This window comes from Heterocephalus glaber, unplaced genomic scaffold (assembly GCF_053883595.1).
Source record: "Heterocephalus glaber isolate CG9 unplaced genomic scaffold, H.glaber_assembly_v1.0 deba00000942, whole genome shotgun sequence".
Taxonomy (NCBI): domain Eukaryota; kingdom Metazoa; phylum Chordata; class Mammalia; order Rodentia; family Bathyergidae; genus Heterocephalus; species Heterocephalus glaber.
The window spans coordinates 5,079,748-5,103,294 of record NW_028258174.1 but is presented as its reverse complement, the minus strand read 5'-3'; the positions used below and the strand labels follow the sequence as shown (position 1 = coordinate 5,103,294).

Sequence of the window (23,547 nt, the reverse complement as noted above, 5' to 3'; positions counted from 1 at the left end):
ACTAGGGATGGTGAGGCAGGGCTGAGGTGAGGACAGCCTGGGCTACTTGTGAGAATTTATCTCAAAAACAAAACACTTAACAGGCAACATGTTTTCCATTTTCATAGCCCTTCGCATCTACAAAATGACTGCTTCAGGTATTCTATAGTTCATTATAAAAAGACTGTTAGCTTGGTCCAATTTATGCTATTATGATCTGAATACATTTAGGCTAGGGCATCATATTTGGTAAATTAGATGTATTAAATGCATTTTAATTTTATTTTGTGGTGCTGAGGATCAAGCCCAGGGACTTGCATGTTAGGCAAGCACTTCATCACTGAATTCAATCTCCAGCCAGGAACACTTTACTCCTCAAATCGTTCATGTACACTACAGAAATAATTGAACAAGAGCACACCCATAATTCCATCACAGAGGACATCTCCAAACTTCTCATAGCTACTCTTCCACATTATCTGGGTGTACCTATAAATGCCAGTTATTAGTGTTCTCTATCTTGCTTTCCCACTTAACGTTGAGGCAATCAGCTGTCAGCTACCAGCATCCAATATTCCTGCTCACCAGAGGACTGAATACCTTAGTCCTAAGCAAGATCTTGGAAAAGCACCAGACTCTTACTTTTAGCATGACTGGTACTTAATTCATACTCTTAATAGCTACATCCCTGGTCCTCTTATCAGTATTTTTAACATACTCTTGTGCTTTACTCAGCCAGACATAATTGCAGACTTCATAACCATATTAAGTAGCATCCTACTTTTCCACATTTCTATAGGCAATTTCATATATATGCAACTTTGCAAATATGCACCTGTCATGAATGCACTGTCAGGCTGTCTTCCCTTAGAACCTTTGCTTGAGAATTGGGCTGCATTTATTTGACTTATTTTGCAGGCTTTGAAGTTCTCAATATCCCCATTAAAATGCTAAAGGTATCTGTGCATGATGCCTCATGCCTGTAATCAATCCCAACACTCCGCGCTGAGGCAGGAGGATCAGCAGGAGGATCAGCAGGAGGATCGCCTGGAGTTCGAGGCCAGTCTGGCCTATTGAGTCCAAGGCCAGCCTGAAACTATATAGTGAGACTTTGTCTCAAAAAAACATCAGGGATTTAGCTCAGTGGTTCTGCCGCCTGCCTCACAAGCATAAGGTCCAGAGTTTGATCCCAGGTACAAAAAAAAAAAGCAGATAAAAGTGAGCTGAAGCCACCAGTACCAGACATGCTACAACAGACAGGGCTTTGGGAGGGTTGAGGAAACACTGGGGAATGGTTTATTGGAGGGCACTGCTATCAAGTCACACAGGCTGGGCTGACTTGCAATCTTCCTGCCCAGCTTCCCAGGGCAATGGGATTACACACTCAGCTTCCAAACTCAGCTTTGTAAAAGAAATTGTCCAATTTAAGCTTATTCTGAAAGATCACAATATATACACCTTCATAGGGCTATTTTCAGTTTATTATAGACAAGAGACTACAGAAATAAAATTTCTTCAAGATTTCAATCAGGGATAGGTGTAGCTGAGGAGTAAAGTGCTAGGCTACTACACACAAGGCCCTGGGTTCAATCCTCAGTACCACAAAACCCACCAACCTCCACCCCAAACATTGACATATGTACCTGCCTGGCAATATGACCAAGCTTAATAAATGTTCTAGTTTAATAAAAATAAGCATATATGAAATCTCCCATCCCATGTCTAACTGCTCATCTATAAAGATTGGAACTTTCCACCTTCAAACTTTTGACCTCTATAAAATTTGGTCAAGTAGACTTAGAAGAGTTCAACAGAAAACTTTCTGAATATCACTAGAAAATTAAGCAAACTTTTATTGAAGCTTAAACTGTGGTACAGAAATATTTTTCAGATGATTTAATCCAACACCAAAGAAGAGAAATTATGACACCAAAATTTTCCCTCCTCTACTACACTAGGATTACTATTCAATCTACAGCTTTCATTTTTCTAGGGTTTGTTCCACACAAACCTGGCCAAGTTTAACATTAGCATTCTTAGGTATTTGGGGGGGAGGGGGGAATCAGACCCCAAACCATAGTCACCAAAGCTACTGGGATACTGTTCAAAACCAAAATCTACCTTGAGCATTGGTCCTCACAAACGAGCAAGTCAAAACATTAGGCGTTGTGCTCATTACAGAATCAAACTGATCAAGTTGACTGAAGGCTTCTTTAATGAAACATTCAATCAATGGTGTTAAAATTAAAGTCAAAACAGTGTTCCAACCACTTGATTTCAAACCAAGTAGATTTTGTTTAGAAACACTAAAAAAAGGTGTTTCGTTTATAAATACGGAAGGAACAAAAACACCATTGCATCAATCCAGACATTATCAAGAAAATATTATGAGTACAAAATTTAGCCAATTCTGCTATCTTCTCAGTTGCTTAAATCACAGTATTTGCAAATATAGCTGAAAGACGCCAACTCTTGAAAGCTTCTATTTCTAGTCACTTCCTACTAGATATTTTTGGAATTTTAATTATCTATCCATCCATAAATTCTGGTACAGTGTTAAATCTGAAAAACCTGGACAGCCATTTATTTGATCCTGTGAATGCCATGGTGAAATGAAAATTATATAGTAATAGATCAAGTCAGAACACTCACATGCATCACAAAACCACACAACTGTCACAAATGAAGAAGCCACCAAAATTCTGCTTTGGACTGATTTATACTATACTATGTATGAAGATCAGTGGCAATCACTGCTAAAAGAGTGAATGATCCAACCTGACTGGACTTACTGAATGAATCAAGGACAGTCTTCATGCTAAATCTGCCTGCTTATATCTACTTGGTAACAAAAATCCATTTATACCACTACTTAGCAAGTAAACAAAGGCATGGTACTCCATGAGAATTTAATTTCATTGACTGAAAAGCACAGAATAGCAGATGGCTAGTTCAGCCAGTACACCCTTATCTCAATCGACAAACTCTATGGATCTAGTCTTCCCTGCTTGCTAATCAACAGTGGAGATGTTTCTTTGGGGGAGACATTCAATTTTCTCCCTCATCTTCAAAAGGAGGCCAATTCTCATCCCCTTAAAAGAAAATTAACCCCAAGAGATCATACCCCATCCTCCCACATCCCATCTGGGGTATAAGATTAATATATAAACCCACAGTATAACAGTGTATTGCTTTTATTTGGGGGCCTGGAGGTGGGGGAAAGACACCATGGTGAGGGAAGAAATCAAGGACTACAAATGCAGAAACAATTATTAAAACAGTAATACACAAAATGAGTAACTGGAACCATTTTCTCGGGAGGACTTGACTCATGGAAGAAAAACTTTAATCGCTGTTGCAAAAACATTTTTATGAAGTAGAAATTGGTTTCAATAATATTACTAGAGAATATGTTCTAGAAAGTGGAGGTAACTGGATGTAAAATCCTGGCAGCAATTTAACAGAAAAATACCAGATTATTAGGCTGAGGCCAACACCCAATGAGGACGAAAGCCTTGTCTGTGGGGAATCTTGGATGATACCTGCAGAAATATTACACTGTGCATGAACCAAATTGAATTATTTTCACAAGTGTTGTAAAGTTTCATACAGTAAAATTTTTCTACATGCACTTCAATTTCACAGCAAGAGTGGCATAGAATACCTAAACACAGAAGAGAGCATTCATGCAAGATATCTAACTCCTTGATATAATAATGCATACACTTCAAAATGATTACACTATCATTACATCTAGGGCTTTCTGCAACTACAAGGTGGTGGTTATGGAAAGCATAGCCCCTGGTATCAACATCTAGAAAGCAGCCACCACCTTCTATGTGTGTTCTCTTTTTGCGTTTTTTCTTCATTTTTCTTAATCAACTCTGCTGTTGCTGCTGCTTCTTAGCAAAACTAGTAAAAACAAAATTGTAATCACTGAACATAGCACTCTGGCAATCAAGACGTTTAAAACCTTCAATCTTCTGGGGTGAAGAAAGCACTGTACGACATTTAGAACTCTAGAAGAAAAATTAAAATAACCATTAGTGCTCCCGTCTGCAAAGTATTTTTTCAAAGAAAATAGTTACACAATAGCTTTCAATCTTAATAAAACTGGGGCATTTTAGTTATCTTAGATTCCTTTTAATGGGCTCAGTGCAGTGGGGCTTCATGTGGTACCCTACCAGGTTATCAGCAGGAAAATTAACAGGATTAACAGGAGACCAATCAAACTGATTAGATAGAAAACAAAGAATAACTAGACTTGGTAGCACACAGCTGTAATCCCAGCTACTTGGAAGGCTGAGGCAGGAAGATCACAAGTTTAAGATTAGCTTAGCAAGATCCTAACACATAAGGGTTTCTCATCCACCTCTGGATATCTGAGTGACTAGGTATGTGTGCCATCTTAAATACATTTTGTGACAGGCCTCACTATCTTTATTTCCTTTTAGAGTTCACTGTTGCTAATAAATCACATTACCTGATTAACAAACAAGGTGGTCACAAATTTTCCTGGCTTGAAGACTTCCACAACTTTCCTGATCAGGTCATCATAGGAGGTCTGACTTAAGTTTGTTTCAAAGCTAACATAAGAAAACTCTGGTTCTGGAGTGATGTGAATAGTCCAATAAGTTCCCTGGGAGAAATAGCTCTGTGTTAGTAATGGGAAGAGCATACTTAAGTATTAACATAAGTACTGTAGTGAGCTGTAACAACTTACATCCGATTTCATTCCATTCATTGAATACCCACAAGGATTGAACAGTGTGGCATCAATGACAGAACCTGGTATCAGGTCACGAATTCCACTCTCCTACAGAAAGAAAAGGAAATAAATCTGAAAAATAAACTAAGCAAAAAACACAGTAATGACGCAGAAGGACTTAGCAATAACTAACAGTTTTTACTGAAATTGCTTACACGAGTGACATCCTTTGCAGTAACACCATCTTTCATGTAGAACTGGTCCATAACTCCTGGGTCAAGCTCGCTCATCAGAATTTCCAGGGTCTGATCTGGCTGACTGATTACTCGACTCTCTGGGAAATCCAAAGTATACAAGTACCTACATAAAAGCAAAAAATTGTTTCTAAAAATGACAACTGGTAGTCTAAAATCAATCTTTTACGGACAACAACAAAAAATTTACAAAACATACCAACAGTCAGAATTCATACGTCCCATACAATATGCTGCTCCATCTATTGAGGGAAGAGAATGTAAAAAAAAAAAGTAATTTTAATTTTTTTGAGACGGTAATAATCCTCCTGCCTTCCCCTCCTCAGTGTTGGGATTACAGGTATGCAAAACCATGCCCAGCTACAAGTCATTTTATATTAATTTCTTATTCATATTACTTCAAAGCCTCACAATACAGTAAATAAACACTTGGAAGCTATTAGCATTAAATATCCACCACTCTGATACAGACTAGTATGGTTTCATATTAGATGCAGGGAAGGCAGATTTTTCTTGTGGTGCTAAAGATCAAACCTAGGGCCTTGCACATGCTATGGAGGCATTGTGCCACTGAGTCACAACCTTGGCACCCTGATTTTTTAAAAATCATGCCTGTTGAGTGACTCTGTGCAAAGTTATTAAATTATCTTAGCTTCTAAGTCTCATGTTGGAAATAAGGATGTTGAATTACATAACCTTTTTTCCCTAATATTTGTAAACAAAAACTTAGTAAAGGGATGGAATCTCTCTTCTTCTCACTTTTTTTGGGTGGTACTTGGAACTGAACTTAGGGGCCTTTACCCTGAGCTGTCTGTCCCCAGGCCTTTTTATTTGGAGACAGGGTCTCGTCAGGTTGCTAAAATTGCACAGGCTAACCTTGAACTTATGATTCTCCTGCCTTAGCCTCCCAGAGTGCTGTGATTGTAAGCGTGCAATATCATGCCCAGCTGAACTCATTTTAACAGCAGAAATTTATGAAGACACAGGCGTTATTTCTTCTTCGTACTGTCATAGGCTATATTGATCTGCATGTTAAGAACCACAGAGACAGGCAGAAATTAAGATGCTGGCTAGGTGAAGATGAACTATCCCTGTCCTACAGATATGAAACTAGGTACAGCCATAACTTTCTCTCTGGGCTCAACTGATTCTCCTACCTCAGCCTCCTGAGTAGCTGGGGACTACAGGCACATGACACAGTGCTTAGCTTCCATGATTTTCCTATTCTGTTATTTCAAAAGCAATGACCCGAGATGGAAAACTATATCTAAATTTATAAGCTATTGTAAAGATCACTATTATTACACTGATGAAACATCCAGGCAGTTAAAAATAAAGTATGGGGCTGGGGATTTAACTCAGTGGTTTCGCTGCCTGCTGCGCAAGTGCAAGGACCCAAGTTCAATCCCCGGTACCAAAAAAACCAAAACAACAACAACAAAAAGTATGGACAATATATGTATAGTGTTACATTTGTACATGTACATTCATACATAAAACACATACTTTCTCTCTATATACACAAATTATATATAATTTATAAACAAGATCTCTGAAAGGTTATATTCTCTAACTTCAAAAACAAAATATGTTTAAATTCTTAGACTTACTTGGGAAAATTGCATTAAGAAACTCTATTTCTTCCTGGAAATTCCGGTGTGGGTACCCTTGGTGAGAAGGCTTCATGAAATTCTTACGAGAATAAAAGAAGCTCTTTAAAAACAAAAAGACATATACGACAACTTTAAGAAACTTTTCTAAATTTGTCAACCAATTTCTATCAAAAATATTTATATATATATAAAAGTCTATAAACATTTTCTACTTCTGGAGTACACAAATTAGCTATCTGAGTGATACTAGTTTAGTCTTGTAATAATGAACTTATCATATTGTAATTTTAAAATCCTAAAACAGAGAATGTCCAATCTACTAATAAAGTCATAACAACCACAGAGAAAGTTCCTTTCTTTCTATACCAGTGGTTTTTATCTGAGCTTTTTAATAGCTAAGCAAAATTTTGTGGAAAATACATGTATATCTAATTTTAAGAGGCAGTGACCCAATTTAAGCACAGATTGCTCTAGATTTCTTACAGGGATCAATAGGTAACAACAAAAACTATTAGCTCAGTGGTTGAACACTTGCCTAACATGAGCAAGGCTCTGGGTTTCAATCCCTAGCAATAGGGAAAAACAAACAAAAACTGTGTTAGTTCCTAATGACAATCTTTTTTTCTTATGAGACAAAATATTGAATTCAACAACCAGAGGTTAAAAAAAAAGGGCCAGGGATTTAGCTCAGTGGTTCCGTCACCTGCCTCGCAAGTGCAAGGTCCTGAGTTCAATTCTCAGTACCAAAAACAAAAAACAAAAAACAAAAAACCCTAGGAAACAGCCCTTCTGACTCATAGGGAGGGACGTGCCAACCCCTCACCGGCTCAGCCCCAAGGCAAGCAAGCGGCTGCAGGGTGCACTAGCTACAGGCCGAACCTGGGTGCGTTGGCAGGGCCTGAGCTGATCTACTAATAAAGACACACACACACACACACACACACGAAAATTAATTATACCCTAACTAGAAATTCTGTAGTTCTTGAAAACAAATTTAATATTGACTGTTGGTCCTTATAAATATCCCTCTATTATGAAGTCTGGATAATTTTAATAAAATCATCCTTTTAGGGGATGGGGGTGACACTAGGGATCAAACCCAGGGCCTCAGGAATCCTAGGTAAAGTGGTCTACCACTGACCTACACGCCCAGCTCCCATTTCTCTGTATTTACAGTAATCATCTCAAGAACTGTAGAAATACGTCTTCTTCTTTTCCATTTGAATTTCACAATAACTCATCCTCTGCTTCCTCCATATTTTCTACTGTTCTTGACCAAAAGGCTAAATATTGCAGTTCTCTTTAGCTTGTCCAAGAGACCATCTTGCCACACATTCTTAGGTATTAACTGAAGCTGTGAGTTATACACATTTATTTACGAGGCACACCACAGGATAAAAATCCTAATAGTTATACCCCAAAATATGGCTTAAATAACATTTCTAATTACTTACTTGAATCGAGTCAAACCCACTGTAATCCCTAGCAAGCTTCAACAGGGGAACCAGTGCTTTCAGTAAGAGGGTGGTACCACATGTCTTCAAAATGAAACGTCTCTTGGAGACAAACATGCTACTCTCACTGCAGTTGAAAAAAGTTGTAAGATTATTATTTATGTACTAAGGATACAATTAACCTGTTTTTAGACCATCTATAATTTTTTGCTAGTGCTTTTAAATGTTAGTATCCCAAGGAAGCAATTAATTTAGTATCCTTTTCCTCTACTGAGCTGGGCGTAAAGCATATTAGCTCTTTACACATATCCTCATATATATGGATATAAAAGCCTCCAGATGGCTGACAGTAATAATCTAATAAAGTGTCCCTGGTATATGTCTAACATTATTTACTCAATACATTCTTTACATCACCTTATACCACCACCCACTCTTACCTGCTGTTTCTGGAACCATCCCATTATCTTTCAATAGATAACAAACTCCATGAGGAAAGGCATATTTGTTTTGCTCATCACTATCACCCCCAGGGCACAACACATGCTAAGTATTTTTGATAGACATCTGTTTATACCAAATCCAAACAATAAAAAGTACATATCTTTTGGATCTTAATGCAAGGCCCATCACCATTTGAATTAAGTATTCACAGTATTTATTAAATAAATTAACTGCACCTATAAAATGGCTGAATGGCCTTTGTGTACCAACAAAACAACCTTTAAGATTGAGGAACAATGTGATATTTCATAGAAAGTTTATGATTAGGACTGAAATTCGGTGCCCAACACTTGTTTTACAGGACTTACCTGAGTACATAAGCTTCCTGCTTGTCAGTTTTTGTCACACTTACGATTGAACATTGCACATCCTTCAAAAGTACATCCCACTCAGATCTATTATTTAACAAAAACATAATTAATAATATTGCTTATTCTCATAAAAATAACAAAGCTCTATCTAGCACTTAAGAATTTTCCTAAGACTACATTTTCTCTTGTCATAGTTTTTCCTTATTACATTGCTTCTACTTTTCTTATACATTTAGTTTGTTTTAATAGCTTGTATTAATATATCCAGAAAAGAGATATATTTTGCTATGTGAAGAGGATTTCAGTTTGATATTCAGCACTGCCAAAAAAAAAAAAAATTAAGGCACTATTTCACCAATCAAATTGGAAGATTTAAAAACCTGACAGAATGAGCAAGTCATTAGTCTCTTTTTTTTGGTACAGGGATCGAACTCGGGACCTTACATTTTCGAGACAGGCGGTAGAACCACTGAGCTAAATCCCCAGCCCTCATTAGTTTTATATGTGTAGGTATTGTTGCCTGCTATCAAATCACCAAGTCTAGAAGCATTCACAAAAAAACTGTCAGCACACCAGTAAGATCCTGGGAATATGAGGCAACCTGTTTATACAGGAAAATACACACACACACACACACATTTTTACTGGGCCATGGTTTTTGCCTTTTCAAATAAAATATGGTACAACCCCCTTAAAACACAAACACCGCACAAATGTAATTCCAGCTCCATAGAAAGATAAGGTAAGGAGACTCACTTGAGCTTGTAAGTTCAAGACTAGCCCAAGTAATATACTGAGGCCCAGTCTCTAAAATTCAGTACATATAATTTGTTGTCTTGGTGAGAAAAAAGTTGCAATCAGCATTTATGAGTAACTCAACTTAAAAGAAAAAATTCTCTTAAGGTAGTCCAGCAGTAGCATTGAGCTTCATATTTCTAGTAAAAGTTGTATTTCAAGACTACAAGTATCCTAACTCTACAATTTACTTTAAAGCAAAAAGGAATACCCAGATTTAAGGGAAATATGAGGCTCTCATGAAAGCTATTATTTCCTGTCTTGAAAAGTTAACCCTGCTGGGTGTGGTGGCACATGGGAAGCTGAATCATGGGACTGCTGCGAATTCAAGACCAACCTGAACTATACAGCGAAACCCTGTCTCAAAAAAACTGTTATCCCTGGCTTGGTTTCTTTACCTGGCGGAAAAGAAGATCACCTACTAGATACTAAGAATTCAAATGCTGCCAGGCATGGGGGTACATGTTTGTGATCCCAGTACTGTGGCAGGCTGAGGCAGGAAGATCAATAGTTTGAGCCCGAGCAACATGGAGACTTAGACCCTCTCTCAAACAAAAACAAAAACAAAAAACAATTAACAAAAACTCCACCAAAAACAAGCAGCTGAGCCAGGAAGATCAAAAGTTTGAGGCCAGCCTGGTAAGACCTTGTCTCACAAATAAAAAATAAAAAGGGCTGGGGAATGTAACTCAGTGGTAGAGTACTTGCCTAGCATGTGCAAGCCTCTAGGCTCAATCCTCAGCATCACAAAAACCTATGATTTAAGTGTTAGAAGCATTAAGTGGAATTTGAGCAGAGTTCTCTTTAGAGTTTATTGATTTCAGGCCTGTCGATATTACTTCCTTAAAAAAATTTTTTTTTGTTTTTGAGATAGGGTCTCACTATGCAGTTCAGGCTGGCCTTGAACTTGAAGTGATCCTCTTGCCTCAGCCTCCCAACTGCTGGGATTACAGGCATGTGCCACCATGCTGGGCTGTTACCAGAATTTAGCACTGTTGCACACATTCTCTTCTCAGTGGACATACTAACAAATCCTTTTTTCTGCCACTTCCTCCTCAGTAGTAGCAGCTTCATAATCTATGGTTTCACATACTTGCCAACAATGTCCCTCTTGATGATCCAGGACACTAAGAAGTCTTCAGATAACATCAGCAGGCCTTCTAACAGCACCTCACAATGAGTGCCTACATCACTCACCCCAAGTCATCTGGGCACACAGGCATGGCAGCATCCCACACCATCACAAGAAAGCCCAGGAAGGCATAGTAAGGTATGTCAAGAAACCACATGTAGGGCTGGGGATTTAGCTCGGTGGTTTCGCCGCCTGCTTCTCAAGCGCAAGGCCGAGTTCAATCCCCGGTACCAAAAAAACAAAACAAAACAAACAAAAAAACCCACCACATGTTACACTGTTACAATTCATCCACCTTATCATTAGCTATAATAATTTCTTACTGTGACTAATTTATAAATTAAACTTTATCATAGATATATATGTATAGGAAAAAATAGTATAGTTAACCCTCTATGGGCTCTGCAAGCATTGAATCAGCCTTGGATTGAAAATATTTGAAAAAAATTGCATATGTAATGAACACAGACTTTTCTTGCCATGATTACCTAAGCAATGCAGTGCAATAATTATCTAATAGCATTTACACTGTATTAGGTATTATAGGCAAACTAAACCAGATTTGAAGTATAGTAGACACTGGACATTGTGGTGCCTGTGTCCCTGTGGTCCCAGCTACTGGAGAGTTAGGGCAGGAGTATCTTAGGAATTCAAGCATTTCCAGACCTTTCTTTGAATCCTAACATGTAGTCCAGTCCAGGACAGCCTGAGCCTCCTGAGTGATAGGATTTATGTATGCACCACTATGCCCAGCCATTAACGAGAACTTGTTAATTATAACATGTGGCAATGATACTGAAGTACTGCTTTTCAGGCAGTAAATAAGATCACCCAATCTATTAACTATCAGTAAAGAGCATCTATTTCTTTGGAGTTATTTTTCATAATCCTTGATCATACTATGGATATTTCAGTACCTGCTGCTGAAGTTAAATTAAGGTTTCTTAACCTCAGTATCTTTAAGATTTTAGTCCAGATACTGTAATTCTTTGTTGTAGGAGTGACTGTCCTGTTTGTTGTATTGTGCAGCAGTAGGTACCCTGACATGTCAGCAGCAGCAGCAGCACCCCCATCCCAGTTGTGACAACCAAAAATGTCTCCAAGTATCTCTTGGGTTGCAAAATCATACCAGTTGAGAAACAGACTTAACATGTTTTTGCTGGCTTGAACCAGCAGTAGTACATGCATGAGTATCTCCCATCAGGTGGCCACTGATGGTTCAGAGCCACCCAGTATTGAGGAAAAAAATTACAGCCCTGCTGTGAAAGTGTTAGGTCAATGAGGAAACAGCGCTTAAAAACAGAAAAAGTAGCTAAGGGTGGTGGTACATGTCTGTAATTCCACAGTTAGGAAAATGAAAGAGTATCACAAATTAAAGGCCAGCCCAGGCTCCACAAGAGGTTGTTCAAGGCTGGCCCATACCATATAGTAAGACTGTGTGTCTCAGTAAATAAATAGTTCAGAAAATGCAAATAAAAGCAATTCAAACCAGGAAATACTTTACCTATGTGTTTCTTTTTTTTTTTTGGTACCAGGGATTGAACTCTGGTCCTTGCGCTTGCGCAGCAGGCGGCGAAACCACTGAGCTAAATCCCCAGCCCTCCTATGTGTTTCTTTATGTTTTACAAGACCCCAAGAATTATGTTCTTGAATAGCTTAATAGTTTCCAATCATGAGCCAGACATGGTGGTGCACACCTATAATCCCAGGACCAGGGAGACAGGAGGACTACAAAAGTTCAAGGCCCCCTGAACTACTGAGATTTTTTGACTCAAAAAAAGTTTTCCTAATCATTACATCAGTATTAGGTGATCTTGTAATCGTGAATACATTCTAAATTTCTTATCTTTTTCTTCAGCTTTGTAATTTGTGTTTGATTTTTTGAACTCTGTTTACAATGTATAGTGCCAAGAACTACCAAACAGAACAGTTTTGTAAAAACAGTTTATAATTATCTTTGTGAAACATTTGGGAACCAAGGAGATACCTTCTACTATCACTAGTGGACACTGATATGACATTCTAGTCATAGATGATTTAAGAAAATGCCTTCGCTGACTGTATAAAGCACTTTTATCTTTCCCATCATTTATGTGGACAGCAAGCAGTGAGTGGTGGTAGTGGTTCATCAAAAACTTTCCTCTAAAACAGGAGCCAGCCACCTTTCTATAAAAGGCTAGAGAGTAAATTTAAAATTCTGCAATGCAGACAGGCTATGTTTGAACTATTCAGCTCTGTCCCTATAGGGAGAGAATAACCCAATTTATGGGTGTGGCCATGTTCCAATAAAGCTTTATTTACAAAAGACTTATTCTCAGCACAGAAGCATGATAAAATAATTTGTGCTGAAATTCAATTGCTCCAGAGCTGGTTTTTCATTTTTTACACACATGTATTGCACTGTATTGATTTCAAAGTTCTGTCTTTCATTTTTCTTAAGACCAGCAGCTCCCATGTCTTCATAATCATTTGGCTGCCAAGACTATGTCTTACAGTGTTTAAAGCAAACGCACTGTCATGCCGTGCCTGAAAAAATTCTTGAAAATGCTTGAGCATTACTATCAGGTCAAGGAAAGGTTTGGATGCAGTTTATCAACTAATGATGAGTAAATGAGTACAAAAGCATTTTGGTTTGTGGACATAGAGGAAGCACTGCCTCTTACTACATGTAACTAGAAAACCCTGAGCAGAGTCAAGTGCAGCAGTAGTGACTACAGTCTTGTTACCGGGAGGGCTGAAGTAGATTATTGAGAGCTCAGGGGTTCAGGTCAGCCTGGGCAATGCAAGCAGACCTATTCTTTTAAAAACAAAAACTGGATAGAATGCAGTGTAGTCAAATGAACATTAGTTAGGCCAGTAATAATAGCAAACCTTTTAGAGCTCTCAATGATAACAGCTGACTGTGGTACATGTACCATAGGTTCGCTACCACTGAAGCAGCAGCTGACTTTCCTTTTTTGTTTCTTTCCCCCTCCATTTCTCTCTGGTATTGCTGGGCTGGTCTCAAGCAGCCTAAAATCCTAAACTACATATCAGGTGCAAACAAGAAGAGCTCCAAGAGAGGCCTTATTTCTGGTCTGCAAAGAAAGGAGCCCCTTTGGGCCAGAAAAGTGAGGGGAACTCCCCACACTCCTCTTTCAATACGATCCTGCTGTTTTCATCATCCATAGAGTCCTCTAGCAGCTGTGGTGGCCAGGCAGATTCCCACAACTATAAAGCAGGAGAATCCTTTCTAAAAGCAGAAGAATCAGGCCAGGGATTTAGCTCAGAGGTTTCACCACCTGGCGGCAAGGACCAGAGTTCGATCCCCAGTACCAAAAAAAAAGCAGAAGAGCCGTGGACTAGAGAGAGCAAAGAGCACTTTTTAGATCTTAAAAAATTCAGGCTGGGGCCGGGGATTTAGCTCAGTGGTTCTGGTGCCTGCCTTGCAAGCACAAGGTCCCAAGTTCGATCCCCAGTACCAAAAACAAAACATTCAGGCTGTTATTTTCCAGCCAGTGTGTAAAATGTAATGAGTCATTATTGCCAGATGTTATCAACTGGGCTAGGTGTTGGAGATAGAAACAGTTCCTACCTGCATGTAAAGACCCTAGAGGGATTGAGTATTGAAAGGTTCTAATTGGTAACAGTCTGGAAAGGTAAGAGGGTGACTTCTAAGCTGAAGAGGGGGACTAGGGACATCTGGGCAGGATGACATCACTCCAGTATTCAAAAGACAGTCAAACTTTACATATGTTGTGTCTCAACATGTTTATGAAGTTCTCATTCACTCTCAAATGTCTTGGGGAGATAAAAGTATATAGTGCTCTATTCCTAAAAAGAGAGAACAGCTTGTGACTGGAGCACAGAGAAAGGGGTGGACTTTGTGTACCTGCTAAAATGAGGGCTCCAACACAGTACAACCCAGGCCAGTCAATGTATGCTTTAATTCAGTTCTCATTTCTGAATCATTCTTTACATAATTAAACCTGTTAGATAGAAGGGGTTGCAGGAGATCTGGCAATTTATTCTCTGCTGAGAGCAAAACAGATCTTTACAAAATAAGAGAACACGACCTGCTAAGACAGTTTAGTACCAATATACTAACAAAGAATTAAAGTTTTATAAAGCATCCTTCAGTATCTATGGGGGACTACTTACAGAACCCTACCTTCCACAGATATCAAAATGAGGATGCTCAAGTCTGTTATAACCTAGGCACAGCCTCCCATGTACTTTTGTTTGCTATTCTTTGGAATAGGGTCTTCTATGTACTTCAGGGTGGCCTTGAACTCAGGGCGATTTCCTTGGGCCCCTGCTGGGATTTCAGGCCTCCCATGTAATTTAAAGCATCTCTAGATCAATTATAATATCCAACAGAATTGAAGAATGTTATTGTTTAGGGAATGACAAGGGGAAAAAAAGCCTAGGTGTCCATAAGTTTACAACACCCCCCTCCCAACTGGTAATTAAACCCAGGGCCTCTGCACAAGATCTTGTTAAACTGCCCAGCCTGAACTCAAACTTACAATCCTGCCTCAGCCTCCTAGAGTGCTGAAATTACAGGCATGTGGCGCCATGCCAGGCAGTTTCAGGACACTTGATTTGTCTTGATAATGATACCAAGAGGCACAGACAACATAAATGTGTCAGACAAATACAAAATTAAACATTTCACAAAACAGTGAAAAAAACCCTACAGAATGGAAGAAAATATTTGCAAATCACATCTAATAAGGGGTTATCTAACAGTAAAACACCCATGACCTAACAAAAAAAAGATTAAAAAGTGAGCAAAAAAAGGGCTGGGGATTTAGCTCAGTGGTTTCGCCGTCTGCTGCGCAAGCGCAAGGACCCGAGTTCGATCCCTGGTACCAAAAAAAAAAAAAGAAATAAAAAGTGAGCAAAAGGACTTAAATTGACAATCCCAAAATAATGCAAATAGTCAATAAGCATATGAAAAGATGGTTTCCAGCCACAAAAATGCACATTAAAATGATAATGAAGCCTGGGTGGAGGCTGAGGCAGAAGAATTGCTGGGAGTTTGAGGTCAGCCTGTGCTACAAAGCTATCTCAGAACAAAAATAAAAAAACGAGAACACAGAATGTTGCTAGCATACAGAAGGAACTCTTCAAAGCAAGTGCAGGGTTATACTCAATCACCTGAAAAGTCTGCAAAATGCAGATTCAGAAGTCCTATTAGTTGAGTCAGATTCATTCTGAGTGTTGCCTAGGGATTTGTATATAAAAAGCTTCCAGGTGACTGGATTACATATTACTTTCTAAAGTAAAAATGCCTAGCTTCAAAGCTCAATGTAGCCTCTTACTGTCCGAAGCCACACGGAAGCTTCCTAATTCTACACCCTTAGCTCACAGTTCATTGAAGTCTCAGACACTCTCATTACCATATTACACCCAGAGTAGTAGCTTTTGGGTTAAAAGCACCCTAATCATGAGATTTATTCTTGAACAACAACAACAAAAAGCCTAGAACATGGTGGGGCACATCTGTAATCCCAGGATTTGGGAGGCCAAGGCAGGTCAGCCTGGGCTATAAATTCCAGGCCAACCTGAATTACATACAGTAGTAAGACCCTGTCTCAAAAATCCAAAAAGCCTACAACTCACTAGAAGTTTGATTCTGATGATGCATTTCCAGGGCAGTTAATTCAGACATCCAGAGAACTAGAACTCCCCTCTTTACTCAAAAAACACTGCTAATTATAATCAGTATTAAATTATCTATCTCAATTTTTATCCCAAATTTAAGTCTCTACCAGTATAGTAACTACTTTGAATGTGCGCTTTTTAAAGTATAGGTGTTTTAGAAACAACAGTTGAAATTTTTTGAACTGTTGGGAGGAACACAATGAAGAGCTGAATTCATTAATAGGAAGCTCTTCCACTCCAAAACATTTACACTAAAAGTTTTTTTGGCAATTATAATTCCTTCAGTGTAAATGGCCTAAACTGTAATATTGTGCAATGATGCAGTCAAATTAAGGGTTCAGAATGTTAATGCAGATGTGATTTTCTATCTTTGCAACTGCCCCATCTTTTACTGAAAATTGTTTTAATTTATAAAATTTGTAAAGCTGGGTAAGAACAGAATATTTCACCAATTCTAAATGTTACTTTCAACATTAGATTCATTTTCATACTTTCATATAAGTTTAAAAATAAAACTAACATTCCCAAAACATTTATCCTCTTCTCCACTAAATTTATTTCATATACTAAGATGAGCAAGAAAAGCAAAAAGAACCTTACAGCCCTGAAAAATCCGATTACTACCTTTTCTCACCAAATTTTACTTTCTGACTTCCTCTTCAAAGTTGCCATTTCTTATTTTTAGAAAAAGCTTATTTAGTACTTTTGGACTCAGTCTCAAACTCTATCCTCCCACCTCAGCCTCCAAAGCGCTGAGATTACAAGGCATTCATTACAAGTGTGCACGGGGTATCGTTTTTGTATTTCAACTTCAAATACTGTGTGAAGAAATCCAATGAGATCATCCATTACTGCTGCTCTTCTTCCAGTGTAATGTTAAATAATATTCTCTAACCCAAGCTACACCAGCCAATATTTCCCTAAAAATGTCTATACAATGTACCCCTCTCACTTGAGAAATTAGTTAAAAAACCAAAAACTCACTATTAGCTAATTCTGATTATACTCAGGGTGAATTATATTCATCAGCCTACTAGAGGGTAAGAGGGTAAGAAGTATTTGAAAATTCAAGAGGTTCCCAGCTTTAGTTGACATTAAAGCTTGGAAAGATGGGCCAATTTTGCTTAAAGTGCTTTCTAGTTCTTCCTACCACACACAAAAGCAATTACAGATGGATTGCTGATCTAAATATGAAAGGTTAAAAAAAAAGTATCTTGGGGGGGGGGACACCTTCCACACCTCCAGGTGAGTAAAGATGTCTTAAATAGGGCAGAAAAACAGCTAGTCTTTTTTTTTTTTTTTAGTTGAAACTGTCTCACTCGAGGCTGGCCTCAAACTCACAGCCATCCTCCTCCTGCCTCAGCCTCCAAGTGCTGGGATTACAGGGGTGTGACACCATGTTAGGCTTCTAGTCATTAAAAAGAAAAATAATAAATTGGGCTTTCTAAAAATCCTCATGATACTGTAAGTATGAAAAAGGAACCTGCACAAAATATTTCTAATACACATCTGAAAAACTAAAAGTGGTAGATAGGACAGTTAGATCCAACTGGCAGAGGGCTTGCCTAGCATGTGCAAGGCCCTGGGTTAAAAAAATGCTATGAAAAAAAATGTTCATTCAATCCCATACACCCAAAATGAACCCCCAAAAGGTCCCCCATACTCTTGTAACCCATCTCTCCTTTCATCCCATGGTCAGGTAATGACTAGGCTTCTGTCAGATTAGTTTGGATTTTCTAGAGTTTACTGAAATAAAGGCTTACACCTGTGCTTTTGTCTGGCTTCTTTCATCCATCATAACTGTTTACATTGTTATTTATTCATATCTTGTATGTATCAATGGTTCCTTCTTTTTTCTGGGTAGTATTCCATTATATGGATGCATAACACTCTCTATCATCTGCCAGTTAATAAGAGATTTGTTTCCAGTTGGGAGGTAACTACAAAGTTGCTATGAGCAGCACCACTGAGCTAAATCCCCAGCCCTTGTCAAGGTTTTTGAGACGGGGTCTCACTGTAATTCAGGCTGGCCTCAACCTGCTATCTTCCTGCCTCAGCTTCCTTTACTGCTAGGATTACAGGCCATGCACTACACAGAGATGTCTCTCAAGTTTTGATGTCAAAGTTATGCTAACCACAAAAAGATCTGGGAACTATGTTCACCCTATTTCTTGGAAAATACTGCAATATTAATGATTTTTTTCCTTAAATGTTATCACACTCTAGGTGAAATAATCTGGACCTCGAGTTTTTGTGAGATTAATGACTATGCAATTGTTAGAGGACTATCTTGTTTTCCATTTCTTCCTGCATCAGTTTTAAAAAGGTATACTGCTAGATACTGTTCTGCATCTTTGCTATTATCTGCAGTTATGTTCTTTGGATAGCTGAGGTATTCAGCCTTTTTTTTTTTTTTTGGTACCAGGGATCTAACTCAGGCTGGCCTCAGGCTCCCCTCGTGGGGAACTTCCAGCCTCAGTCTCCATAGGGATGGAATTACAGGCATGCTGTGATTACAGACGTGTGCTACAACCCCCGGTATTTGAGGTCTTCAGTCTTAATTCTTTCTGTACCCTTTTGCTTAACTTGCTTCATAAACAGATTTACTTGTTTATTTTAACCCAGTCTGTTAATCTGTTTAACCATGAGCTTTATAATCTATTCACATTTTTAAAGAACACTGGGGGGGGGTACAGGGATTTAGGTCCTGAATTCGATCCCCGGTACCAAAAAAATAAAGGACACTGGAGGCAGGTTGTGAAGCAAAAACCATAAATAAGGACTTTCTGGTTTTCAAATTTTTGCTATTTAAAAACAGAAGGCTAATGGGTTAGGGTCAAAAAGTATTAAGCTTCCGGGCTGGGGATTTAGCTTAGTGGTGCCGAGGCCCGCCTGGCAAGCGCAAAGGTCCTGAGTTCGATCCCCAGTGCCAAAAAAAAAAAAAAAAAAAAAAAAGTATTGCGTTTCCCCGTGGTTATGAAAAAGTAACTTCTTCCTATGATATATATAAAAGGCTTAGAGCTGTGCCTGGCACATAGTAAGCTAAACATCCTAAGTGTTGCATGAAACTTAAAAAATGAAGCCTGTTACATTTTTTGCTACCAAGATGGTTTTTTCCTACAATGCAGGCATTCAAGAAATTAATAGTAACTGCCTTTCCCGACGTGCCTTAAAATCTCGGCACCACGTGGCCGCCCGGATTCTCTCCTGCAGTAGCTTTTGTCAGGGGTCGGCTGCAGGCACAGCCAACATTCCATTGGCTCACACCCTGGGGCCAGGCTCTCCGCAGGGCCCTGGAACTCACTGGTCAAAGCCTTTGAAAGAAGCGGGCCACGCCGCTCCCTCCGCCACCCTCCCCGCACTTGTGCGCAGCGGAGCCCGAGGAAACCGGTGGAGAAGCAAAGGAAGGCAAAGGGTTGCTACCGGTAGGACTGCCGCCGGGAACAGGGCCCAAGCGTCCTCAGTATAGCCTGCGCTTTTCTAGGCGCTTGGTTAGATTCCCACAGCAAGACCACTAAAAGGGTTCCCTCGCGCGATCTAGGAAGCTCACTCGCACGTGACTGCCGGCCGTGCGAGGGGGGCTCCTTATCCTCTGGTTCAGCTTAAGGCGTTAAAGGTATTTTGTCCTGGGCCTCCGTCCCGTGACCTCAGGCAGACCTCTCCGCACTTCGCAGTTCTCGGGCGGAGAAAACTCGGTTGCGCTTCCTCCTCCGACTCTCGGACTCCGTAACAGGTTACACGACCCAAGGTCAAGAGATTCAGAGCAAAAGTTCCGCGGTTCTGCGGCCTCTCCCTGGAATCCTGCGGTCCGCCCACCTCCTCGAAAACGCCCGGTGCAGAGAGCGTCCGGGCGGCGGAGAGGCTCAGGTACTGCGACATGGCCGCTCCCGCCCAATTCGCGCCGCCCGGGCACCACGCGCTGTCCGCCTCGTCGGTGGCTGGAGGCCTGCTCGCCAGCCCCTCCCCGGGACGCAGAACCCTGCTCGGCGCCCGCGGCGCAGAGTCCCGTTCGCTCCCCCTTCAAGAGACGGGCACGCCCGAATTAGCGCCTGACTTAGCCGGCCGAGCCACACCTGCCTGCCCGAGGCGCGGTCCTCACCCCGGGGCCCTGGCCGCCAGTTACCCAGCGAAGAGCCGGGAGGCGCCGCCCTGCGGAGACGCCACCTGAACACGCGGCCGCGCCCGCCTCCTCCCCTCCCCCAGGGCACAACCGCCGGGCGGCGGCGGCGGCGGCGGCGGGAGAAGCCGGCTCTCCCTCCCGGGTGGACGCGGCCGCTTCCCCCCAAACCGCATCCTCCACGGCCGCCCACGGGTCCGGCCCACCCGAAGGCTGAGGCAGCCGCCCCCTGCTCGAGTCTGGTGCCCACAGGCGGCGACGACCCTTAGGCCCAGGTTTGTCGCCCGGAGTCCCGGGCACCCACCTCGGGATAGTGCGAAGATCCCCAGATCCCTGGCTGGCGTCGGGTTGCTGACGGGAGAACCAAACCTCCAGCAGCTTCTCGGTCCCTTCGAAAAAATGTGCAGCTTCCATCACCGTGAGACTTGCGAACAACCAACAACCACAGAAAATCAACTAAATTAAATCTCTTCTCCCGCCGCTGCCGCCGCCGCTGCGGATTGTTCCAGACGTGTTGCTATAAAGTTCAGGTTCCTTTTTTTGCTATAATTTTATATTAACTTTTTTAAAAAAAGGATTAATAAAATTTTCCCGGCTTTTTTGTTTGAGCGAAAGTTGAACGTGAGTCTGTTTGGAAATAGAGGCAGATACAGTTCAGTCTCTTGTAGTCCGCTGCTTTCCCGTTAGAGAGAGTAGAGCGAGCGCTAGCTAATGTCGCCGGCCATACTGTGTAAGCGAGGATGGTGCGTGAGCGCAGGGCCTTATATATGATGTCTCTTCGAAAGGCCAGGAAGTGACGTAGTCTTCCCGCCCCCCCCCCCCAGATTCATAGGGGCATTCCCCTGTCAATCCATCCCCGAAGAACGGCGACTGGCTGGCGGTGGGCCTACGGGGAGTGCCGGGAACTACCCGCTGCGGTGCGGATGGAGCTATCGCTGTCCCCTGAGCGGGAGACTGCGCTGTGCTATCCGGCCGGGGACTAGGAACCTGGGGTTGAATCGGAGTGGGTGGGGAGAGCGAGAACGGAGTAAGGAGAAGCTGTATGGCGCTACAGAGAACCACTGGTTAGGGAACATGTGTGCGTCCTTAGGGGGCTCGGCGGGCCTCAGCGCGGGGTTGGCGATGTGGTTGTGATCCTGTGCAGTTCTCCGCGACTGCTGAGGGACTTGGCCATTCTTGGAAGTGTTTCCCCGAGGCGAACACAGCCAAGGCATTAAAACTCACCATTTGTCCGTGACGTACACGTTACGGGGGTAGAATTAGATAGCACTTTAATTCCGCTCACGCGTTATCTGATGTGCAAACAAACGCAGCTCTCGACCTGTTTGCACAATAGCCAGAAGCGTTGACTCCCTATTTCAAAAGGGAAAGCAACGTGGCGCTGGGCCTGGGAGGGCTCTGGCTCTACCTACCTCCCACCATGCCCCTCACCGAGGCTCGGAATTGGCTGAGTTCAGCAGCACCCCTGAGGTCAACGGGCGGGAATCGGTTCTGTGAAACTAATTCTAGAGACTAGATTTGTAATCTGAGGTTATTTGATAATATATCTTTTAAATTGTTTTAAACAGACGAACTAATTGAGAGCTGTTCCTCCCAACCCCCCAAATTTACAATGCTATCACCTCTCTCTTAAGGAGGATTCACATGGAAATTAACATAACAGGGATTCCAGACCTATCACTAATAGTGATTTCAAGAATATCAATCTAACATTTCACTAATTAACAAAATATAAAACAGTTGTAGTCAGTTTAATTTGGGGTGGCAAAACTGCAGTAACAAAGTTATGGTTTACTCGGAAATACTGGAGAAAAAAAACCCAGCCCGATATAAAAACTACCATTTTCACCAGACAAAATGATTTGCCTGTTATCCTTAGGAGGGAGGAAAAAAAAACCAAAAAATTTGCCTCAATGTGAAATAGGTAGTGTCAGCATGAAAAATATACTGAAAAGGACATGGTTAGAGTCTGCCCTGTAGATAACCTGCTGGGTAGTACTTGTCTTTCAGAAACATGGGCTCACCTGTCTCCATGAAACCTGCTGAAAGAAGCTATGTTGTGAGTTGCTACATATACTTCATTTGCCGTGTTTTTAAAGCCTCCAACTCACGTTGGGGATTGGGACAAAAAATAATAAATGTTGCTCATTTTAATAAAAGAGGATGTGGTTGTTATACTTGGAATAAAGATAAAAGGAGTATTTCTGTGTTTTACAAGCTATTCATTTATTTGATGGTTGCTTATAGAAATGAAAGATCTGCCTACTAAACCACCTCAAACACTAATTGGGGTATAAACATAATTTGGCTTATAATTGCTTATAATTAGTTGTGTTTCAATTACTATTATGATTTTTCCCAATGTAATTTAAGTTACTATAAAAGTGCCAAGAATCTTGGCAAGGTAATTCTTTGGTAATTTGATATAGGATAATTTAAATAGTACCTATGAACTGGATTGTTCCTTTGTAAAATATGTCATTTTTCTTAAGCATCATTCTCTTGAAGCTCAGAATCCCTTGTACTTTTTACTAAATTAGTCAGTTAATTTTTGCTTAAATATTTCACTGAGCAGGATGCAGGCCTGTAATCCCAACACTCTGGGAGACAGAGAAAGGAGGATTGCAAATTTGAACCTAGCCTGGGCAATTTAGTGAGAGTCTGTCTCAAAACAAAAAAATAAGAGGGGGGGTTACTGAAGGGAGGTGGTGGTCGGGAGATGTGGCTTAGTGCCACGCCCTTGGGTTTAACACCCGGTATTAATAAAGAAAGAATACATTTTTAAAAAATGTATTAACACCCAGTATTAATAAATAAAGAATACTTTTTTTAAAAACCCCACAAAAACAAACTCATATGTGACCTGGAGCCCCTATCAACTAACCATCTTTTTAAAGCCCCACCTTTTAATACTATCAGATTTTTCCAGCTCTAAAGATGAAAGTCTAAAATGAGTGTGCCAACATAGGTGGATTCCCTTGAGGGCCCTCTTTCCTGTCTCCTCACATGGGGGAAGGTCATCGAGAGAACC

General features: G+C 40.7%; 1 protein-coding gene across 2 annotated transcripts; it reads right to left on the bottom strand.

The window, feature by feature from the left end:
• Positions 1-1,808: 1,808 nt before the first annotated feature.
• On the bottom strand, positions 1,809-21,255 carry Amd1 (adenosylmethionine decarboxylase 1). 2 transcript variants are annotated; one of them, XM_004873990.4, is made up of 9 exons: positions 20,821-21,255; positions 8,821-8,907; positions 8,009-8,135; positions 6,552-6,654; positions 5,141-5,183; positions 4,903-5,047; positions 4,703-4,795; positions 4,463-4,618; positions 1,809-3,998 (listed from the first exon to the last, which is right to left on the bottom strand). In XM_004873990.4, the coding sequence occupies exons 1-9, from the start codon at positions 20,928-20,930 to the stop codon at positions 3,858-3,860; spliced, it is 1,005 nt and encodes a 334-aa protein (XP_004874047.1). In that variant the 5' UTR covers positions 20,931-21,255; the 3' UTR covers positions 1,809-3,857. The 2 variants fall into 2 exon arrangements, with proteins under 2 accessions (XP_004874047.1, XP_087064873.1); XM_087208747.1 differs by having other exon boundaries at positions 3,158-3,998; positions 6,552-6,633.
• Between the last annotated feature and the right edge of the window lie 2,292 nt (positions 21,256-23,547).

What these genes read in the sequence shown, in the direction of transcription:
- Amd1 (XM_004873990.4), bottom strand. Translation starts at nt 20,930, where the DNA reads ATGGAAGCTGCACATTTTTTCGAAGGGACCGAGAAGCTGCTGGAGGTT. An exon ending in CTGCAAAGGATGTCACTCGT is followed by an intron (nt 4,796 to 4,902) that starts GTAAGCAATTTC and finishes TTCTTTCTGTAG; the next exon opens with GAGAGTGGAATTCGTGACCT. An exon ending in TGAATGGAATGAAATCGGAT is followed by an intron (nt 4,619 to 4,702) that starts GTAAGTTGTTAC and finishes TATTTCTCCCAG; the next exon opens with GGAACTTATTGGACTATTCA.